Genomic DNA, 24,017 nt, shown 5'->3' with positions numbered 1-24,017 from the left:
TATTTCTACTTGCACATCATCATCTGCACATCTATCACTCCAGTTTTAATGCTAAATTGTAATTATTTTAGCCTCTAGGGCCTATTTATTGCCTACCTCCCTACTCTTCTACATTTGCACACACTGTACAAACATTTTCTATTTACCTTTTCTTTTGTTTTATTGACTGTACGTTTGTTTGTGTAACTCTATGTTATTGTTTTTGTCGCACTGGTTTGCTTTATCTTGGCTAGGTCGCAGTTTTAAATGAGAACTCAACTGGCCTACCTGGTTAAATAAAGGTCAAATGTAAAAATGTTTACTAAACTATTGGAGCCCTAATCATCTGTGCGATGATTCCACTCACCATAGAATAGAAATAGAATTACTAGAATGGGGATTCCCAATTTAAGACAATGGTCTGTAGTTCTATTTCTATGCCACTCACCATCTCCAGGTTCTCCTTGGCCAGGCCTTTGAGTTTCTCTTCCATGCGCTGCAGGGTCTGGCTGAGGTCATCATTCCTCTTATTCAGCACCTTGTTCTTTTCCAGCATGGGCTTGCACTGCTTCTCAGACTCCCGCACACGCTTCAGCTGAGAGGATGAGAGAGAGAGAAAAGAGAGAAAGAGATAGAGAAAATAGAGAGAGAGGAGACAGAAAGACAGACAGAGAGAAAGAGAAAAGAGAGAGCGAAAGGAAGAGAGAGAGGGAGAGAGAGAGGAGACAGACAGAGAGACAGACAGAGTGAGATAGCGACAGGGAGCGATAGATGCAAATGAAGATAGAATAGAAGGGGAACAAAGGGAGAGGGAGGGATGAAGAGTTTCACTCAGTCCAGTGTGTCAACATGGCAGGGGTCTAGACTAGGTACTGTATTTATAAATTATTTACAGGTGTTTTGCCAGGTGCATTCAGTGTATGTTTAATGAATCCAGATTAAAGAGGACTGTTATCCTTCAGTGACAGAGGACCAAGGCTGCATTCCAAATGGGAGCCTATTGCCTACACCCTTCTGGGCCCTGGTCAGAACTAAATAGGGAGCCATTTGGAATGCCCCAAGATCTTTATTTTTATATTTTTATTTTACTAGGCAAATCAGTTAAGAACAAATTCTTATTTTCAATGACAGCCTAGTGGGGCTGTTCAGGGGCAGAACAACAGATTTGTACCTTGTCAGCTCGGCGATTCAAACTCGCAACCTTTCGGCTACTAGTCCAACACTCTAACCACTAGGGTACCCTGCCGTGATTCATTGCTAGGCTCTCTGCCAGGTAGGAGGAATTCAGAATGACCAGATCATACCAGTTCATTCCTCTCATCCACCAGCAGTGAGTTGCGGTCCTCCAGCTTGCGGATGGTGGAGTTGAGGTCAGCCATGCGCCTCTGGTTCCTGCGCATGTCCTGGGTTGTTGAAACAGAACGCATGGCGTGTTACGACACACTACATTCACTATACGACAAAAATGATATGGATTATTGTGAATTATACACAAATGCATTATTGTGAATAGTTGTATGATATGAATAATTTCAATGACATACATGTTGGGAACAGATTTGTTAGGAAAATACACATTTATAGGACATTTATTTCTGGAATTTACTTATAAGGTAATTATTTAGACGTATCAGTGACACATCTCTTTAGAAAAAAAAAGCCAAAGACAAATAGTTTTCTGTCATGTGGTGATTTTCAAGCAGACCATGACTAATCCAGAATGTGAGACTGCATTAAAACCTCACAGACTTCTTAACTGACTAGCAGTCTTCTTGACTGACCAGCAGGCTTCTTGACTGACCAGCTATCTTCAGATACAACGGCCTTCAGATCCCTTCAGTTTTCTGTTCAATACCAGGTAGGAGCTTGATTTATTGTGTAGTAAATTGGCAGGTACTCTTTTAGAAGATAGGAGTATTTATCTAAATACTTGTTTTTTTGTGTTTTTCATTTGACATATTACCTAGTACTACTTTGTCATGTTTAAAAAGTAATATTACCATCATAGCAAGTAATTCATTGAGCATAAAAAGTGATATTTGCATTAGAAGATACTGTATGATGGGATGCATTTGCCCTATTACGAACATTTTGTTGGTGGGGCACTATGGAGTGGGGCTTTAAAAACGTTTCGATATTTTTGGTCTTAAAATGTGGTATTATCTGAGTCACAAAATCTCCATATAAAGAATGGCCACACCCAAACTGTGCTTGTTTGACTGTGTGAAAGCAGCTTGATAATTGTCCTGTATTGAGCAAAGACCATGTTTCCGCATGTGGATGATGGTATTACAATTCCAGAGTTATTTCATATTTTTTTATGACCACTTGTTTATGTCATTTGTCTTGTGTTTTTTCCGCATAAACTACACAGGCTGCTTCTATACATAGCCTATACAGTAGGCACTACGTAATTGGAGTGTGGCAATTGGCTATACTGTACATAAACTAGTGTAGGCCTATTTTACCTTTCATTATGGGTTAATTGTCAGATTAATTTCAAAGTAATTTATTTTGGACTGGCTTCATTATTACATTTCTATAATCTACAGACTGCATTTGTACCATTTCCAAGTTCCCCTCTGCCTTTCTATGTCGTACCGGGCTGCCACAGTGTTCTGCCCCGTCCCCAGCCCGTCCAGGGATCTCTCTCTTGGGGCTACCCAGGTTACACTCTGCCTCCTTGACCAGGAACAGCTGGTCGTCCAGGGCATCCTTCTGCATCTGCAGCTTCTGCAGCAGGCCAATGGCATTCTCCAACTCCTTCTCCAGAGAGAAGATGGTGCGCTCTTTAGACTTGATCTCATCCACCTGAAGGAAGGAATAGGAAACAGGAAACTCGGTGACTCAGAGAGACGGACAGGACAGACGGAACGACAGACGTGCACAGTTCTAAAAGTATAATTTGAAGATATGATGTATCATACTGTATGTATCACACCCTGATCTGTTTCACCTGTCTTTTTGCTTGTCTCCACCCCAGGTGTCGCTCATGTTCCCCATTATCCCCAGTGTATTTATACCTGTGTTCTCTGTTTGTATGTTGCCAGTTCGTTTTGTTCGTCAAGCCTACCAGCGTTTTTCCCCTTGCTCCTGTCTTTTTCTAGTTCCGGTTTCCTAGTTTTCCTGATTTTGAGCATTCTGCCTGCCCTTACCCTGAGCCTGCCTGCCGTTCTGTACTTTGTCACACCACCCTGGATTATTGACCTCTGCCTGACCTTGACTTGTTGTTTTGCCTGCCCCCTGTTCTAGTAATAAACTTTTGTTACTTTGACACTGTCTGCATCTGAGTCTTCCCTGAAACATGATAGTATATATCAAATTGTATCATGTGAAAGTCTGCCTGGAAAGAACGTGACAGAGTCTGACCTTTGCCAAGATAAAAGGGCTACTCCTTGCTAATTGATTGCTTTGGAACAAAGTCATAACTTTGGCAAAATTTGATTCGATTCCAACTAGCTTTGATAAGGATCATGATAATTAGGTACAAATGTAGGATCTTAATTTGATCACCTTGTTGCAGGAGAACCTTCATGCAATGCAGAAAATATCAAACTTGTAGTGTATCTGAGGTTTAAAAAGGCTTCGGAATTTTGTAATTTCCACTTAGAAATTTCAGACTTGATTTTTCCTTATGAAAAATCAGCACCTCTCCCCAAAGGTGTGATTACTACCTCTGAGGGTTTAGAGCTTGAGGTTGTCACCTCATGCAAGTACTTGGAGTATGGATAGACGGTACACTGTCCTTCTCTCAGCACATATCAAAGCTGCAGGCTAAAGTTAAATCTAGACTTGGTTTTGTCTATCGTAATCGCTCCTCTTTCACCCCAGCTGCCAAACTAACCCTGATTCAGATGACCATCCTACCCATGCTAGATTACGGAGACATAATTTATAGAAAAGGCACGTAAGGGTTGTCACACCCTGACCGTAGAGATCCTTTTTATTCTCGATGTTTGGTTAGGTCAGGGTGTGACTCGGGTGGGAAAGTCTATGTTTTCTATTTCTTTGTTTTTGGCCGTGTGTGGTTCCCAATCAGAGGCTGTCTATCGTTGTTTCTGATTGGGGATCACATATAAGTTGTCATTTTCCTTTTGGGTTTTGCGGGATCTTGATTTCTCTTTAGTGTCTGTACCTGACAAAACTGTGCGCTTTCGTTTTCACGTTTATTATTTTGTTTGAGTGTTTTTGAATAAAATATCATGAACACTTTCCACGATGCGCTTTGGTCCACTCCTTTCGATGAGAGCCATGACATGGGTGCTCTCGAGCAGCTAGATGCTCTTTACCATTTGGCCATCAGATTTGCCATCAATGCTCCATATAGGACACATCACTGTATACTCGTCGCAAAACCCACTGGTTGATGCTTATTTATAAAACCCTCTTAGGCCTCACTCCCCCCTATCTGAGCTACTGCAGCCCTCATCCTCCACATACAACACCCGTTCTGCCAGTCACATTCTGTTAAAGTTCCCCAAAGCACACACATCCCTGGGTCGCTCGTCTTTTCAGTTCGCTGCAACGATTGGAAGGAGCTGCAACAAACACTCAAACTGGACCGTTTTATCTCAATCTCTTCATTCAAAGACTCAATCATGGACACTCTTAATGACAGTTGAGGCTGCTTTGCGTGATGTATTGTATTCTCTACCTTGCCCTTTGTGCTGTTGTCTGTGCCCAATAATGTTTGTACCATGTTTTGTGCTGCTACTATATTGTGTTGCTACCATGTTGTTGTCATGTTATGTTGCTACCATGCTGTGTTTTCACGTGTTGCTGCCTTGCTATGTTGTTGTCTTAGGTCTCTCTTTATGTAGTGTTGTGTTGTCACTCTTGTCGTGATATGTGTTTTGTCCTATATTTATATATATTTTATATTTTTTGTTTTAATCCCCGCCCCCGTACCCACAGGAGGCCTTTTGCCTTTTGGTAGGCCATCACTGTAAATAAGAATTTGTTCTTAACTGACTTGCCTAGTTAAATAAATAGAAATGAATGGAGCAATGAGAAAGAACAGCTAAGGCTACATCTAGTGTTCAGCTAGACATGCATTCTGGAGATCAGACCGTCTGCAGACCCTCAGCCAGTATTCACCAGTCTGCGGATGTCCCTCTCGCTGTCCCACTTGATCTTGGAAATCTGCTCTTGGTGAATCTGGTGCTCGGAGCGCAGGTCCCCAGCCTTCATCTTATCTGCTTGGATCATGGTGCTGAGCGCCTCGTCTGTCTGCTTCTTGGTCTGCTTGAGCTCGGAGATCTCCTGCAGCAGCTTGACCCTCTCCACGTCGAAGAAGCGCCGCGCCTCTTCTTTGGCCTCCAGGGTCAATGCTGTGCGCACCTTCTCTCCGCTGCCGTCCCGCATGGCGCTCAGTGCCGCCTTGAGCCGCTGGTTCTCTTGGTCCTTGATCTTGGCGGTGCGGGCCTGTTCCTGCTCGTGCTGGCGGACCAGGTTCTCTCTGAGCGCCTGGAGCTCCTTCTGCTTCTCCTCGTGCCATTTGGCTCGCTGCTCTGTCAGCGTGGCCGTGTGCCGGTGCTGCTCCTGCTCCCGGATGCGCTTGCACTCCTGCACCTTCTCACGCTCCAATTTACTCACCTAGCCCCCAGGGAGAGAGGAATAGGAGACAAAGAGAACTGGGTTACACTACAAAGGCATGTCAGAGAGAGGACTACATACAGCCCGGAGGCAATTCTCTTGATCTAACACCGGTTAAGTTGATAAATTGATTAACCCTAAAATCACCGACAGGGGTCAATTTTGACCCATTTTGACCCAACTTTTTGTAAAGTCATAATTTCAAATAGATCCTTCTTAAATTGTTGGACTTTGTCAAGCAACTCATTACCAACAAAAAGCATGTGCCATCTGCAGTTGAAGACACTGTTATATACTGAGTGTACAAAACATTAGGAACACATTCCTAATATTGCTTGCAGCCCCACCCTTTCACCCTCAGAACACCCTCAATTAGTCAGGGCATGGATTCTACATGGTGTCAAAAGCGTTCCACGGGGATGCTGGACCATGTTGCCTCCAATGCTTCCCACAGTTGTGTCAAGTTGGCTGGATGTCCTTTGGATGGTGGACCATTTTTGATATACACGGGAAACTGTTGAGTGTGAAAAACCCAGCAGCATTGCAGTTCTTGACACAAACTGGTGTGCCTGGCACCTACTACTATAGCCCATTCAAAGGCACTTAAATATTTTGTCTTGGCCATTTACCCTCTGAAAGGCACACATACACAATCCATGTCTCAACTGTCTCAAGGCTTAAAAATCCTTCTTTAACCTGTCTCTTCCCCTTTATCTACACTGATTGAAGTGGATATAACAACTGACATCAATAAAGGATCATAGCTTTCACCTGGTCAGTTTATCTCATGGGAAGAGCAGGCATACATAATGTTTTGTACACTCAGTGTAGGTGTGTTTAAGAAGGGAAGATTTACATGTAATGTAGTGTTCCAACGTGGCCTACCTTGCATTTCTCTTGATGAAGTTCTATTTGAATGTCAGTCAGTTTGGACCTGAGATCTTCGTTAGCTGCCTGTAAAGCAGAGATGAGCGCTTCGGGCTTCTCGCCCTTGGTGCGTCCCTTCTTTGCCATTGAGTCAAATATTACAGCTGCTCCAATGCTTTCATTGAGACTTCATAGAAACGAACAGAGGCCCTCCTGTGGTTTCCAGTTCTTCCTCTTCCTCATGATCTTAGTAGACAGAAGAGCTAAGTGTGGAGAGGAATAAGAAACATTTTAGACAACTGTCATTGAAGGATCAGGAAGATAACCTCAACTTAAGTGTTAACATACAGTAGCAAGAAAAAGTATGTGAACCCTTTGGAATGATCTGGATTTCTGCATAAATTAGATCCGAGCTTCATCCAAGTCACAACAACAGACAAACACAGTCTGCTTAAATTAATAACACACAAATTATTGTATTTTTCTTGTCTATATTGAATACATCATTTAAACATTCACAGTGTAGGTTGGTAAAGTATGTGAACCCTTAAAGACTTCTCCAAAAGCTAGTCGGAGTCAGGAGTCAGCTAACCTGGAGTCCAATCAATGAGACGAGATTGGAGATGTTGGTTAAAGCTGCCCTGCCCTATGAAAAACACTCACAAAATTTGAAGCATTGCCTGATGTGAACCATGCCTTGAACAAAAGAGATCTCAGAATACCTAAATTTAAGAATTGTTGACTTGCATAAAGCTGGAAAGGGTTACAAAAGTATCTCTAAAAGCCTTGAGGTTCATCACTCCATGGTTAGATAAAGTGTCTATAAATGGAGAAAGTTCAGCACTGCTGCTACTCTCCCTAGGAGTGGCCGTCCTGCAAAGATGACTGCAAGAGTACATCTCTGTTGACGACTCTACAATACGTAAAACACTAAACAAGAATGATGTTCATGGGAGGGCACAACGGAAGAAGCCACTGGTATAAAAAAAACATTGCTGCATGTCTGAAGTTCGCAAAAGATGGTCCACAGCGCTACTGGCAAAATATTCTGTGGACAGATGAAACTAAAGTTGAGTTGTTTGCAAGGAACACACAACTGTATGTGTGGTGAAAAAAAGGCACAGCACACCAACATCAAAACCTCATTCCAACTATAAAGTATGGTGAAGGGAGCTACAGGCCTCAGGGCCTGGACAGCTTGCAATTAACAACATAAAAATGAGTTTCCAAGTTTATCAAGACAATTTGCAGAAGAATGTAAGGCTATCTGTCCGCCAATTGAAGCTCAACAGAAGTTCGGTGATGCAACAGGACAACGACCCAAAACATAGAAGTAAATCAACAACAAAATGGCTTCTACAGAAGAAAATATGGCATCTGGAGTCCTAACCTCAACCCGATTGAGATGTTGTTGTGGCATGACCTCAAGAAAGCGGTTTACACAAGACATCCCACAAGACATCCCAAGAATATCGCAGAACTGAAACAGCTTTGTAAAGAGGATTGGTCCAATATTCCTCCTGACCGTTGTGCAGGTCTGATCCTCAACCTGGGTTGCACATTTGGGTAATATTCAGAGGTGGAAACTTGTCGTGGGAATTAACGGGAATATATGGGGATTAACCGAAATATAGGCAAATAGATATTAATACCATTTAAATGTAGATGTTTTTTGCATTGTATATACAGTTGAAGTCGGAAGTTTACATGCACTTATGTTGGAGTCATTTAAACACATTTTTCAACCACTTCACAAATGTCTTGTTAACAAACTATAGTTTTGGCAAGTCGGTTAGGACATCTACATTGTGCATGACACAAGTCATTTTTCAAACAATTGTTTACATACAGATGATTCTACTTATAATTCACTGTATCACAATTCCAGTGGGTCAGAAGTTTACATACACTAAGTTGACTGTGCCTTTAAACAGCTTGGAAAATTCCAGGAATTGATGTCAGAGCTTTAGAAGCTTCTGATAGGCTAATTGACATCATTTGAGTCAATTGGAGGTGTACCAGTGGATGTATTTCAAGGCCTACCATCCAACTCAGTGCCTCTTTGCTTGACATCATGGGAAAATCAAAAGAAATCAGTCAAGAAAAAAAATAGTCGACTTCCACAAGTCTGGTTCACCCTTGGGAGCAATTTCCAAATGCCTGAAGGTACCACGTTCATCTGTACAAACAATAGTACGCAAGTATAAACACCATAGGACCATGAAGCCGTCATACCCCTCAGGAAGGAGACACGTTCTGTCTCCTAGAGACGAACGTACTTTGGTGCAAAAAGTGCAAATCAATCCCAGAACAACAGCAAAGGACCGTGTGAAGATGCTGGAGGAAACAGGTACAAAAGTATCTATATCCACAGTAAAACGAGTCCACCATCGACATAACCTGAAAGGACGCTCAGCAAGGAAGAAGCCACTGGTCAAAAACCACAATAAAAAAGCCAGACTATGGTTTGCAACTGCACATGTGGATAAAGATTGTACTTTTTGGAGAAATGTCCTCTGGTCTGATGAAACAAAAATAGAACTGTTTGGCCATAATGACCATCGTTATGTTTAGATGTTAAAAGGGGGATGCTTGCAAGCCGAGGAAACACCATCCCAACCGTGAAGCACAGGAGGGACTGGTGCACTTCACAAAATAGATGGCGTCATGAGGAGGGGAAATTATGTGGATATATTGAAGCAACATCTCAAGACATCAGTCAGGAAGCTAAAGCTTGGTCGCAAATGGGTCTTCTAAATGGACAATGACCCCAAGAATACTTCCAAAGTTGTGGCAAAATGGCTTAAGGACAACAAAGTCAAGGTATTGGAGTGGCCATTGTGGGCAGAACTGAAAAAGCGTGTGCGAGCAAGGAGGATAACAAATTTTACTCAGTACACCAGCTCTGTCAGTAGCAATGGGCCAAAATTGACCCAACTTATTGTGGGAAGCTTGTGAAAGGCTACCTGAAACATTTGACCCAAGTTAAACCATTTAAAGGCAATGCTACCAAATACTAATTGAGTGTATGTAAACTTCTGACCCACTGGGAATGTGATGAAAGAAATAAAAGCTAAAATAAATCATTCTCTCTACTAGTATTCTGGCATTTCACATTCTTAAAATAAAGTGGTGATCCTAACTTACATAAGACAGGGATTTTTTTTTTACTAGGACTAAATGTCAGGAATTGTGAAAAACTGAGTTTAAATGAATTTGGCTCAGGTGTATGTTAACTTCCGAATTCAACTGTATTTACCATATCATACAGAGACAGAAACATAAACCTTTTACCTTATCATAAGTAGACATAATTGCAAATGATTAAATCCTTCCAATAGAAAAACAACAATTTAGTTATGAATTTAACTTTAATTAAATGAGTTGATTCTTAACATGGGATGATTTCACTGAAAACCAAAAGAAAATGAATATTGAATTATCCCCAATGATCCATCGCATCTCCTAAAAAAGTTTTCAACATACATAGTCTGATAGTCATGATAGTCCACCAAACTAAAGATTTGGTTGTCTTCCTCTCAGGCTTCCCTGTCTTCTCCCTGGACCTCCTCAATTAGCTACTTTTTATTATGTTGGGAATCTTGATCAACAGCGCTACTAAGGGGACATTTTTGGGAATCCTCCAATCAGAGCGCCGATATTGGTATATGATCAGTGTGCTGTTCCAAAATATTTTGGAAAACATGGCAACCATTTTTGAGCTGAAGCAAGAGAAAATCAACTCCCATGTTGGAGTTAAATGGGACAAACATGCTATGAGTGGTGGCCAGTCCTCTTCTGGCTGTGCCAGGTGGAGATTATAACAGAACATGGCCAAGACTGTCAAATGTTTATTATTATTATATTATTATATTATATAAATGACCAGCATGGTCAAATAATAATAATCACAGTGGTTGTCGAGGGTGCAACAGGTCAGCACCTCATTAGCTTTAGAGGGTAATGTTATGAACAATCACTGCTGAAGCAAACTGTTTTTCTAACTTTACTAATGTCCTACTCATCCCAATTTGAAGTACTGTGCACATGTTACTGTATACATGTTGTTAGGTAAGAGAAAGGGTTTTGTTGGCGGGTGTTAGAGTAGAGCGTGGGGAGGCATAGCCACCCCCTGAAAAATCAGACATAATATAATTTTTAAAATTATAATTTTGTTTTTTTCTTCACAAAAGTAGTGCAGTGGGCCTTTACTAATCTTGTACTAGTGGGCCGATATAGCTGTCTGTAGCGCGGATAAAAAAATCATCGCAGCATCCCCACCCCCAAACATCTTCCTATGGGTATAGGGGGAAGGGCAGAATACAGTGGGGCACAGCATTGTGCTGCTGTGTGTTTGCATAAGGAGATATGACAGTGGTCTGATATGATTGGCTGAGGCTAAAGACCATGACAGAGGGAGATGTTGGAGTTTGGAGGCAGTCCTGGGCATCCATTGAAAGAATGGCCAGGCGTAACCTAGCAACATGTTTGTGAAATACAGCAATCTCCTACGCACATCAAGCCAAAGAGAGGAGACAGAAGAACCTCCCCCACACCGGGAGAAATATTAAAGACTAGCCTCTGACTCACTAGCAGCAGTCTCTCTTTGTTAAGGAAGTGGAGAATCCCTCTCATATTTTTTGGGACGCTTTATTGACAGATAAGAAATAGTGAGAGAGAGGTGAAGAGACACAGGGATTGAATCCCACTCTCCAACGGGGAGTCACAAATGTTACCACTAGACCACTGCCCAGAACTTAGCAGCAGTCTCTTACGAAGACTGTAGAACCCATGCTCTGTAATTTCAGCCACTGTTCACACACTGCAATAGCCTCCTTGAATACAATATCCTCATTATCAGAGGCAGGTTGACATATAATGATGATTAAAACATCACACTAAGATTTCAGATGAAGATAGTAGTCATCTCACCTGCGCTTACCAGTCGCTAGGCTTTTTATTTATCTTTTTGTTGAATTTTTACCCCTTTTTCTCCCCAATTTCGTGGTATCCAATTGTTTTTTAGTAGCTACTATCTTGTCTCATCGCTACAACTCCCGTACGGGCTCGGGAGAGACGAAGGTTGAAAGGAGACGAAGGTTGAAAGTCATGCGTCCTCCGATACACAGCCCAATCAAGCCGCACTGCTTCTTAACACAGCGCGCATCCAACCCGGAAGCCAGCCGCACCAATGTGTCAGAGGAAACACTGTGCACCTGGCAACCTTGGTTAGCGCGCACTGCACCTGGCCCGCCACAGGAGCCGTTGGTGCACGATGAGACAAGGACATCCCTACCAACCAAGCCCTCCCTAACCCGGACGACGGTCCGTGGGGCGACACAATTGTGCGTCGCCCCACGGACCTCCTGGTCGCGGCCGGTTACGACAGAGCCTGGGCGCGAACCCAGAGTCTCTGATGGCACAGCTGGCGCTGCAGTACAGCGCCCTTAAGCACTGCGCCACCCGGGAGGCCTCGCTAGGTTTCTTAAGTGCTTTCAATCAGTGAAGTGTTGCTTGTGGTCGCTGTCCATGGACCATGGCTGCTTTGTAGAAATAGGCTACAGTTCATATCTTCGTGTGAATATGCAGACGAAATCCCAAGAGAATACGGCTCATCCACCATTCAAAAGAAAAGCAACCTAAACCACTCTCTGGAGTCTTTATGACCTTTCTCATAGCAAGTTCGTCTGGTATGGCTCTTTCTGGTCTGGACTAGAGGTCGGCCGATTATGATTTTTCAATGCCGATACCGATACCGATTATTGGAGGGCCAAAAAAAGCCGATACTGATTAATCGGCCGATTTTTGCAAATGTATTTGTAATCATGAAAATTACAACAATACTGAATGAACACTTATTTTGACTTAATATAATACATCAGTAAAATCAATTTAGCCTCAAATAAATAATGAAACATGTTCAATTTGGTTTAAATAATGCAAAGACAAAGTGTTAGAGAAGGAAGTAAAAGTGCAATATGTGCCATGTAAGAAAGCTAACGTTTCAGTTCCTTGCTCAGAACATGAGAACATATGAAAGCTGGTGGTTCCTTTTAACATGAGTCTTCAATATTCCCAGGTAAGAAGTTTTAGGTTGTAGTTATTATAGGAATTATAGGACTGTTTCTCTCTATACGATTTGTATTTCATTAACCTTTGACTACTGGATGTTATTATAGGCTCTTTAGTATTGCCAGTGTAACAGTATAGCTTCCCTCCCTCTCCTCGCCGCTACCTGGGCTCGAACCAGGAACACATCGACACATCGACACCTAAACCACTCTCTGGAGTCTTTATGACCTTACTCATAGCAAGTTAGTCTGGTATGGCTCTTTCTGGTCAATGCTGATACCGATACCGATTATTGGTGGGCCAAAAACAGCCAGGAACACATCGACAACAGCCACCCTTGAAGCAGCGTTACCCATGCAGAGCAAGGGGAACAACCACCCCAAGTCTCAGAGCGAGTGACGTTTGAAACGCTATTAGCACGCACTAGCTAGCCATTTCACATCGGTTACACCAGCCTAATCTCCTGAGTTGATAGGCTTGAAGTCACAAACAGAGCAGTGCTTGAAGCATTACGAAGAGCTGCTGGCAAAACGCACGAAAGTGCTGTTTGAATGAATGCTTACGAGCTTGCTGGTGCCTATGTAACAGTATAACTTTAGACCGTCCCCTCGCCCATAACCGGGCGCAAACCAGGGACCCTTTGCACACATTAACAACAGTCACTCACGAAGCATCGCTACCCATCGCTCCACAAAAGCCGCAGCCCTTGCAGAGCAAGGGGAACCACTACTTCAAGGTCTCAGAGCAAGTGACGTCAATGATTGAAACGCTATTTAGCTCGCACCACCGCTAACTAGCTAGTCGTTTCACAACCGTTACATCTACCATCGCTCAGTCAGACTGCTCTATCAAATCATAGACTTAATTATAACATAATAACACACAGAAATACGAGCCTTAGGTCATTAATATGTCGAATCCGGAAACTATCATTTGAAAACAAAACGTTTATTCTTTCAGTGAAACACGGAACTGTTCCATGTTTTATCTAACGGGTGGCATCCCTAAGTCTAAATATTGCTGTTATATTGCACAACCTTCAATGTTATGTCATAATGAAGTAAAATTCTGCCAAATTAGTTCTCAATGAGCCAGGCGGCTCAAACTTTTGCATATACCCTGACTCAATGAACGAAAGAGAAGTGACACAATTTCACCTGGGTAATATTGCCTGCTAACGGTTCTTTTAGCTAAATAGGCAGGTTTAAAAATATATACTTCTGTGTATTGATTTTAAGAAAGGAATTGATGTTTATGGTTAGGTACACGTTGGAGCAACGACATTCCTTTTTCACGAATGCGCACAGCATTGATTATATTCAAAGCAGGACACGCTAGATAAACTAGTAATCTCATCAACCATGTGTAGTTATAACTAGTGATTATGATTGATTGATTGTTTTTTATAAGATAAGTTTAATGGTAGCTAGCAATTTACCTTGGCTTCTTACTGCATTCACGTAACAGGCAGGCTCCTCGTGAGGCAAGTGGATAGAGCGTTGGACTACAAGATTGTAAGGTTACAAGATTGAATCCCTGAGCTGACAATGTAAAAATCTGTCGTTCTGCCTATGAACAAGGCAGTTAACCCACCGTGAAGAAGTAAATTCAGAGCATTTGGCTCTTGGATCGTTTAGAGAGCACACTGGATGCTCTGGCCAATGAGTAGGGTCGATCCAAGGATTCTGACATCACAACAGCAGTCAAGCACCCAAGATAACTGGCTAAAGTTGGCTAGCTTGCTATCTACTTCCAGATACAAATGAGAGAACATCTCACTCTGACCATTTTACTCACCCTAGCAGGGGTGGTTCTGCTGTTTTCATGTTGTCTAGAGCGTTGGTGATTGTAACTGTGCTGCTGGCAAGGATTTAATTAAGTTTTAATTGTCTTTCATTTTTTGCTCGTTGTTTTGCTGTTGAATATGACACCGGTCATATTCAATGGGTATTGCGTGTTCGTAAATTCATCAGTTATTCTGTGCTCTGGCACACAAAAATACTCTGAAATCAGAGTAGATAGCCAGAGTGAATTTAAGAACATACCCATAGATTCATGGGCACTGTTTCTTCATAGCACTTCTGGACGAGGGCAGGAAAGCAATGGACATGAGTGATGAACAGGTTACTCACAGAGCATAGTGACACTGAACGGACCACTCCTACCTAACAAACTCATGATAGTGGAAAATCACAGAGAACTGGTCTCATTCAATACTGAAATGCAAAACTAATGCAATGACGCTCAACAAAATGGCATTGAAATGAATGCTGACAGACACTACAATGTCCAATTGTACTGTGGCTGGATAAATACATATAGACAGTCTGTCTGTGAAGGGCTGTCTGGCTTCAATGCCATCAGTGACATTCTTATACAAACTCCAGATTTAAATGTATTTTAAATTTTGTATTTAACCTTTATTTAACTATATTTAACACATCAACATTTGTAACATTTGCATAATACACATTTGGTGTAATTAAATAACATGGTTTTGGTCACATCGACTGAATTGAAAACGATTTATAGGTTTTTAGGTAACAATCAATATCACAACAATGTGTAAAAATGTGTTAGCCTAAGGTAATCCACAATCAAACACTAAAAACTAAGGAAAGAGGATTTAAATCTTAGAGGCCGTGTTTTGTGCTCGTCAAAGGCCTGCTCAACTCTTGGGACTGGTCGTCTTTGAATCTGACAGATTCCTTCAGTGTTGCTGGTCCTGTGGTGTTATGTGTTGTGATGATGGGGATGGTGGTCATGGTGTGTGTGCTTGTGTTTGTTGGCGTGTCCGCCTAAGAATGTGTGTGTGTGACATGGTGAAGGGGTAATGGGAACAGGGGAGCTGGTGGGAGTAGCATGAGGTTTGATCAGGGCTGTTCCTAAATGCTCTAAATCCCACAATACTCCTCTGGAGCTTGCACAAGTACCCCTTCGTGTCGTCACGCCAATTGAGATGTAAGGGCCAGGCTTTTCAGGCAGTGCCCGGAGGGCTTGCTTCTGTCTGTGATGCACCAGAAGACATGGAACATGGCTCAGGCAGACCCTCCCCCCTTCACCCCGTCCCAATACCCTCGTCCTCCTTCTCACCCTTCCTCAAAAAGCCAAATGAACCCATGCAGGGGGTGGGGGAGTGCTTTCATGGCAGTCTGTGATAAGGAAAGGTCATTAGGATTGGACGGGAGGGTAGAGGGGTTAAATCCACTCAAAGGACCCTTAGATCACAGGAGCACAGGGCAACCAGGCCTTACTAAAAGATGTTGAGTGTCTGCCGTATCCTCGTCTGGAACCTCTCTAGAGGAATCAACACTTTGTGTTTACTAGAAATAGACACGGACACATCAAGCACCAATTCAATTTGATAAGCGCTAGTTTGAAGAATAGCATGGAATCTAATTTTATAAGAGCTATTAGAGCAGTTAACTCAAGTGCAGTTTTCGTCATTTTTGTGCAAAAATCGTTTTTATCGTGATTAGTCTGACATTGTTCAAAATTCATTGAAAACATCCAAAATAAATAATCTACATGGCTAAAAACAACAACGCAGTGTCAAACAAATTGACATTGAGGTTAAAGATAGTTTGCTTTACCTGATTTTGCTGTCCATTAGTGATTTTGCTGTCCATTAGTGATTTTGCTATCCATTAGTGATTTTGCTATCCATTAGTGATTTTGCTATCCATTAGTGATTTTGCTATCCATTAGTGATTTTGCTATCCATTAGTGATTTTGCTGTCCATTAGTGATTTTGCTATCCATTACTTATTTTGCTATCCATTACTGATTTTGTTATTTATTTTGCTATCCTTTACTGATTTTGCTATCCATTACTGATTTTGTTATTTATTTTGCTATCCTTTAGTGATTTTGCTATCCATTAGTGATTTTGCTGTCCATTAGTGATTTTGCTATCCATTACTGATTTTGTTATTTATTTTGCTATCCTTTACTGATTTTGCTATCCATTACTGATTTTGTTATTTATTTTGCTATCCTTTAGTGATTTTGCTATCCATTAGTGATTTTGCTGTCCATTAGTGATTTTGCTATCCATTAGTGATTTTGCTGTCCATTAGTGATTTTGCTATCCATTACTGATTTTGTTATTTATTTTGCTATCCTTTACTGATTTTGCTATCCATTACTGATTTTGTTATTTATTTTGCTATCCTTTAGTGATTTTGCTATCCATTAGTGATTTTGCTGTCCATTAGTGATTTTGCTATCCATTAGTGATTTTGCTATCCATTAGTGATTTTGCTGTCCATTAGTGATTTTGCTATCCATTACTTATTTTGCTATCCATTACTGATTTTGTTATTTATTTTGCTATCCTTTACTGATTTTGCTATCCATTACTGATTTGGCTATCCTTTACTGATTTTTCTATCCATTACTGATTTGGCTATCCTTTACTGATTTTGCTATCCATTACTGATTTGGCTATCCTTTACTAATTTTTCTATCCATTACTGATTTTGCTAACCATTATGTCAATATTCTTGTTGCTTTTCAATTTGAGCAAATTCTGAATTAATCGTGATTAATCACAGCAATCCTGCAATTAACTCGATAATTTTTTTGTTATTGTTTGACAGGCAAATTGTATACAGTACTGCACAAAAGTCTACTTTGTTTAGGCCTACTTGGCAGATAGATAATAAAGTGACATCAATTCCTATTATGTCATTGTGGCAATGGTAGTGTAAGTCACTCTGGATAAGAGCGTCTGCTAAATGACTTAAATGTAATGTAAATTAGAGTGTCTTGTGTAACATAATTTGTTATTGGAGTCTTTTGTGTAACATAATTTGTTATTAGAGTCTTTTGTGTAACATCATTTGTTATTAGAGTCTTTTGTTTAGCTGTGCTGTTTTGTTTGGATGACATCCAGGCTCTTGGGTAAAAATACTGGGCTATGTATCAACAGGCAACATTGTGTAATCTACAGAAGGTCAGAGATCACAGAAACCTTCAACAAATCAACTCAAACATAACAGCAAACCATCCCTCATATGAAACTGACCATCCTGTGTAAAAAATAACCCTTATGTCAAAACACAGAGATAAAAAAAAATGTTTTAGTACACACACTGAGCAGGTACAGTATATCTTTCAGCCTGTCCACTGCTCCAAATGTACCCCCTTCCTCCTGTCCCTCTCTCCTTGCCTCCCAGTCCTCCTACCTCCCTCCCTGCCTCCCAGTAAGTACTCTTACTTCCCTCCCGCCCTCTCAGTCCTTCTCCCTCTCTCCTTGTCTCCCAGCCCTCCTACCTCCTTTCTCCCTTCCTCCCTCCCTGCCTGCCTTACAAACACAGTTGTGTGGAGGATAGCCTTAATAAGTCATCTGGAAGGAGGAGTTATGGCATCAGTTATCCTGTTCTCACCAACACAACAATGCGCTGTACGGTACCGCTGTTAAATACGCCACAGTGGCAGCGCTCTTCACTATGGATGAATTAAGGATGAGATATGATAATAAGGCCTAAACCTCAACTTGCCCTAGGTATCAAATACAATTGTACAAGATTTCCTTTATGGTATTGGAAAAATGACTGGCATGCTGAAGAGTAGATTATATAAACTGCAATTGTCCTGTACTGCAAAGCTATTATTATTTCTTAGAATACACCTTTTGTCTCACCAACCTGAAGATATAATATAATAGCATTTTTTGTCCCGTTATAGTATTTAAATGATTACAGGAAACAGTACTGGTCAGGTACATTTTCAGGTGAATCACTGTAGATGTCGAACATAATATAACGTTCGTAGAAGCCAATTTATATTTATTAATTTAAACTGAGTTCATCTTTCATACTTAATTAAAGAACATTCATACATCATTACTTATTGTTGATATCATTTCAAGGGATTGATAGCAGTTCATATGACGTTGGTTCTGGAATTTAGCTGGCAAGAAGCTGTCTATGGAAATTGCTAGTCAATCAACTATTTAGTCAGCCTTTTTTTGTTGCCAAGGTTGTATTCAACGTTTTCCCTGCACCAGAGTCAGAATCAAGGCCACTGGCTTCAAATTGTACTGGGGGATTGGACGTTCAACATTATTTTCAGTGGACCTCATGGAGATCAATCTATATAGTTGTTAATCCATAAATATTCCCCATGGACTGGTCCATGCTGTGACCAAGACCTGGCACATGTTGGGATGATGGTGGGTACTACTACAGACCATGCACTAGCAGACTACAACAGGACACAGCTGTCTCTCCTGTTACACTACACTATACATGAGCACTAATGCAGCATTAACCCAGAAACTGCCCATGTTAGAGGGATGCTGCGGTAGACTGCAATCGGCCAGAACCAGGGGCGGGGTTACATTAAGCTGTAGGCTACATATAAATCTGATTATTGGCCCGTTCCACATTTGGTGCTGGGACATAATCCAAAGGCGTTTTTTTTCATTTACATGGGGTTTGTCCCAATTATTTATCCTTCCTCCCAAAGTGTGCACTTGTTCACATTTCATCTCTGACTTAAAAGGAATGACTGGTAAAATAAATATGGTGGAAACTCCCAGTTGCCCATGCCTCCACCAAACCGACTTCAAAGGAATGACTGGTAAAATAAATATGGTGGAAACTCCCAGTTGTCCATGCCTCCACCAAACCGACTTCAAAGGAATGACTGGTAAAATAAATATGGTGGAAACTCCCAGTTGTCCATGCCTCCACCAAACCGACTTCAAAGGAATGACTGGTAAAATAAATATGGTGGAAACTCCCAGTTGTCCATGCCTCCACCAAACCAACGTTTTTAGATTTGTGGAAATAAGTGAATGAGTGCACACTTCAGGAGAAATTAGATATTATTGGGACACACAGTATAACTCTTATACATTGAGTGTACAAAACATTAGGAAATTGTTGCCAGTGTGTTATTGTGTTGGGTACTAATGTCATGTTTTTTTTATGGTAGATTTCTAAGCACCAATGCTGTTTGGTGCCACTTCATTTGTGGCAGTAATTAGTAAATGCTACTGCTAGACTCAGGACAACCGTTTAGCACATTGCTACAAATGTCTTTCTGTCTATTCGCAAGGCTTTGGCACCAATTTTATCTTCCGCTCAAAACAAATAAAATAACTTTATTGCCATTCTGGCATAAACAACGACAAGTAATAAAAGAAGATACATGCTACATAGTCCATACATCATATTAATGTAACCAAGCTATTCACATACAATTCATATCATACAACATATTCAATTCCAGCTTGTTTTGCAAGTCTCGCTGTATTTGCACATGCATAACTTTTTCAGATTGCATGCTGCTGGAATGTAATACACTCCTAATGCCAGGCCTTGACAGCTCGGATTTTGGTTTGCTCCAAAATGCCCCTGTCGTGCTATGCCCATGTAATTTCCAGACAGGGAGGGAATACAACATTTTGTGTCACATTTCTTAAGAGAATCAGGGTTATGCAATCTTTGCAGATGGTGCAGTTGGGCCACTCTACGTCCCGAATGGCACTGACATCCTATTCCTCATGAGCCCTGGTCAAAAGTAGTGCACTTTATAGGGAATATGGTGCCATTTGGGATGCGGCCTCTGATTTCAGTGCTGGCTATGCCAGAGGACCTGATTCCAGTGCTGGCTATGCCAGAGGACCTGATTTCAGTGCTGGCTATGCCAGAGGACCTGATTCCAGTGCTGGCTATGCCAGATGACCTGATTTCAGTGCTGGCTATGCCAGAGGACCTGATTCCAGTGCTGGCTATGCCAGAGGACCTGATTTCAGTGCTGGCTATGCCAGATGACCTGATTTCAGTGCTGGCTATGCCAGAGGACCTGATTTCAGTGCTGGCTATGCCAGAGGACCTGATTTCAGTGCTGGCTATGCCAGAGGACCTGGGGTTTAATCACTCTGCATGGCAGTGAATGTTATCCTTCCTGACTGTACATACATCTTTCTATTTACCTTTTCTTTTGTGTTATTGACTACGTTTGTTTATGTGTAACTCTGTGTTGTTGTTTCTGTCGCACTCCTATGCTTCATCTTGGCCAGGTTGCAGTTGTAAATGAGAACTTTTTCTCAACTGGCCTACCTGGTTAAATAAAGGTGAAATTTTAAAAAATAAAAAATAAATAAAAATAAAGAGCAAAAACCAAGCCATTAGGTCGAAGGAATTGTGTCTAGGCACAATCCCCATCATGGTGTGGGGATGGTTTTCAACGGCAGGGACTGGGAGACTAGTCAAGATCAAGGCAAAGATGAACAGTGCAAAGTACAGAGCGATCCTTGATGAAAACCTGCTCCAGAGCGCTCAGGACCTCAGACTGGGGCAAAGTTTCATCTCCAACAGGAGAACGACCCTAAGCGCACAGCCAAGACAATGCAGGCTTGAGGAAAAGCCTCTGAATGTCCTTGAGTGGCCCAGCCAAAGCCCGGACTTGAACCCAATCGAACATCTCCGGAGAGACCTGAAAATAGCTGTGTTGCAACGCTCCCCATTCAATCTGACAGAGCTTGAGAGGATCTGCAGAGAAGAATGGGAGAAATTCCCCAAACACAGGTGTGCCAAGTTTGTAGCGTCATACCCAAGAAGACTTGAGGCTGTAATCGCTGCCAAAGGTGCTTCAACAAAGTACTGAGTAAAAGGTCTGAATACTTACAGTACCAGTCAAAAGTTTGGACAGACCTACCCATTCCAGGGTTTTTCTTTATTTTTGCTATTTTCTACATTGTAGAATAATAGTGTAGACATCAAAACTATGAAATAACACATATGGAATCATATAGTAACCAAAAAAGTGTTAAACAAATCTAAATAGATTTTAGATTCTTAAAAGTATCCACCCTTTGCCTTGATGACAGCTTTGCACACTCTTGGCATTCTCTCAACCAGCTTCATGAGGTAGTCACCTGGAATGCATTTCAATTAAATGTTATGTTTGCCTTGTTAAAAGTTAATTTGACAAATTACCAAAGTATTTGACAGTCAGAAAACCAAAGCTTTTAGTTGTTTTAACTTCCCAAAGTTTGTAACCTGGATGCCTTAATATTTTAACCTGTCAACTTCCTATACAGTTGAAACAACTACATTGACAATTACACATTTCAGAACTGAGTAAGTCCTTGAAATGATATAATAGAGATTTCATTATGCTCCCCTCTCTCTCTTGCTCATGTTTTAGCTTTTACACCAGTTTCAAAACAGTCAGTGAACTCAGCAACCAACCAACAGACCACTTTAACTACAACTAAATTCTTGCTAACGGTTACAGAAACACTTGACTTTTTACATTTGGTTGTTCATCTATCTTCATTGACTGCACTAACTGAAGTCACTCTGGAGAAAATTGTATGCTAAATTACCAAGATGTAAATGTAAAAAATGTATGGTTGTAACACATGATATTATTCCAATGAGTTTCTCCCCCAAAATAAATTGAAATCATCTGAATTTGACATTTTCAGTTGCTTTAGATTGTTTGACTTCTTGGTTGTGAATTTCCTGAGTTGAGTAACCATGTAGATCTTAGCTGATTCAACTTGATTTCATAAGTTAAGACAATTTGATATGTTGTAGTTATCTAAAGCGACTTTATTGTTGTGAATTTCTAAGTTGAGTTCTAAGTTGAGAAAACACATAGTTTTTTGCTAAATCAATTTGATTTAATATGTTTTGACATTTTGAGTGAGTTGAAGTCAATTCAACTTAAAACATTTTGTTAACTCAACAATTTAGTTGACACGGGCAAGTAAAATGATTCATTTGGACCGAATCTCAATAAATGTTTTAAAGTGCAGGCAATGGCATCTAGCATTTAATACCAGCACCCCTCTGGTTGAAAGCTCACTTCCCAATAACCCAATTGATGGTTTGTAATAATACATCTAGGCCTCCATGCATGCCCTCTGGTAGGCCTACCTTGTCATATTGGTGTGTTGTGTGTAAATAGTTGACACAGTTATTATAAACATCTTCATTCAGATTAGAGAAATAAGCAAGACAAATGTTTGGTTTCAGTTTTGCTGTTAGATGGTGTTTTTCATAGTAACGAATTGTTCTTATGGCTATTACACACTATGTTAACACTATGTTGAATATGGGCCTGCCTATGTGCTGGCCTATGAATATCAAACACAACAATAAGCATACCAGATGGCCCGGGACAGGTAAATGATGGCGACAACAGCACTAACAGTTAGCACTATGCTATTGCTAGTGAAAAATAGCAATTCACAGCTGGTTTTTCAACAACCGATGAGGATTTATCTAACATATGTCCATTGGCAGATATCAGTTACAGTAGCTAACAGAAAGACAGGTGTTGTCAAAGCATCGTATAAATTCATCTTTTAAAATGGCCCTGACCATAACATGCCAGCCAACAGCAATTTCCTCGTAATATTTGAAGGACTGTATCTGTATGCGTCCTAATGCACAGGCCAAGATTGTTACTTCCCGACCATACAGTTCCTTCCGACCGTCACAAACCTCAGTGCTTCCGACAGATACGTTTAAATACTTAACAATTATCCAATACATTCATTGTGAAAAGCATAAGATGACATATGCCTAATAATACATTGAGGCAATGCAATGTCCTGACATACGCTTGACGATAACGACAGTAATAACACAAACATGACGCTTACTCTTCCTGAGGATTCCTATCAACCTGCTGTAAAAACATATCTCTCTCCTATCGCTCTCTCTTATTTATAGCTGGTCCAACATTTAAAATAACAACTTAACATTTTAATAGAAACCAAGCGTTCTTACCGTGTAATTAATCTCCACAATGTATTAAGGCCTAAGGTTTTTATACCCGTCTCCATGGCCCTTGGTTTTTCCTCCGCTGCTGATCAGCATCAGCAGCCTTACAATGAATTGAGAGCGATGATGCTACGAGACCCCGCCCTCCTTCCCGTGCAGCGAGAACGAGCTCACGGACTTCAGCACCCGGGAACTGCAGTGTCTGTAACTCCACCATTTCTAAACCCCCGTTCTGTGGGTTATTTGCCATACCCGAAGAGGAAGCTTGTACACAAGATATACACGGACCTAGTCTCAGTTTCTTTCTTCTTTACCTCCTCTCCATCCCCCGTTCGCGGAAATGGTGTCAACCGCTCATAGACAAAAGGATGACAAGCAGCCAGAAGCCCTTTCGTCGCAGTGGAGTCAGCCATCACTGTCGCTTTCAGATAGGGCGTTAGGCAAATAAACAATATAAATGGCAAGGCTAGGCCATTTATTGAGGATGAAGACACTGCCTTCCGTTCACTACATATATAGCCTAATAGGCCTGCTTGGCCATACAATATAAATATCCCACCTACCTGTAAAATATAATATACTAAAAGTGGCTCAAAGTTATTTAAAAAAAAAATGTAACAACATAAATCAGTCAGTGTCAGAGTTACATGTAGATGCCCAACTGGCTACACACTGGTTGAGTCCAAGTTGTTTCCACGTCATTGTTGAACCAAGGTGGAACAGACATTGAATTGAAGTCTGTGCCCAGTG

The 24,017-nt window shown here is 41.2% G+C and overlaps 1 protein-coding gene across 4 annotated transcripts in view; it reads right to left on the bottom strand.

The window, feature by feature from the left end:
• Positions 1-23,411, bottom strand: part of jakmip2 (janus kinase and microtubule interacting protein 2) — a 38,732-nt gene extending 15,321 nt beyond the window's left edge. For 2 of the 4 annotated variants that reach the window (XM_046328446.1, XM_046328461.1), the window contains exons 1-6: positions 23,274-23,411; positions 6,460-6,704; positions 5,077-5,574; positions 2,545-2,790; positions 1,284-1,382; positions 428-574 (exon numbers count right to left, since the gene is read on the bottom strand). In XM_046328446.1, coding sequence (XP_046184402.1) covers positions 428-574; positions 1,284-1,382; positions 2,545-2,790; positions 5,077-5,574; positions 6,460-6,588 — 1,119 coding nt within the window. In that variant the 5' untranslated portion in view covers positions 6,589-6,704; positions 23,274-23,411. The remainder of the gene's footprint in view (positions 1-427; positions 575-1,283; positions 1,383-2,544; positions 2,791-5,076; positions 5,575-6,459; positions 6,705-23,273) is intronic. The other 2 variants (XM_046328453.1, XM_046328470.1) reach the window with 1 other exon arrangement.
• Between the last annotated feature and the right edge of the window lie 606 nt (positions 23,412-24,017).

The sequence above is a fragment of the Oncorhynchus gorbuscha genome, linkage group LG02 (assembly GCF_021184085.1).
Source record: "Oncorhynchus gorbuscha isolate QuinsamMale2020 ecotype Even-year linkage group LG02, OgorEven_v1.0, whole genome shotgun sequence".
Taxonomy (NCBI): Eukaryota; Metazoa; Chordata; class Actinopteri; order Salmoniformes; family Salmonidae; genus Oncorhynchus; species Oncorhynchus gorbuscha.
The sequence above is the reverse complement of the archived record's forward strand: the minus strand, read 5'-3'. Positions and strand labels throughout refer to the sequence as shown.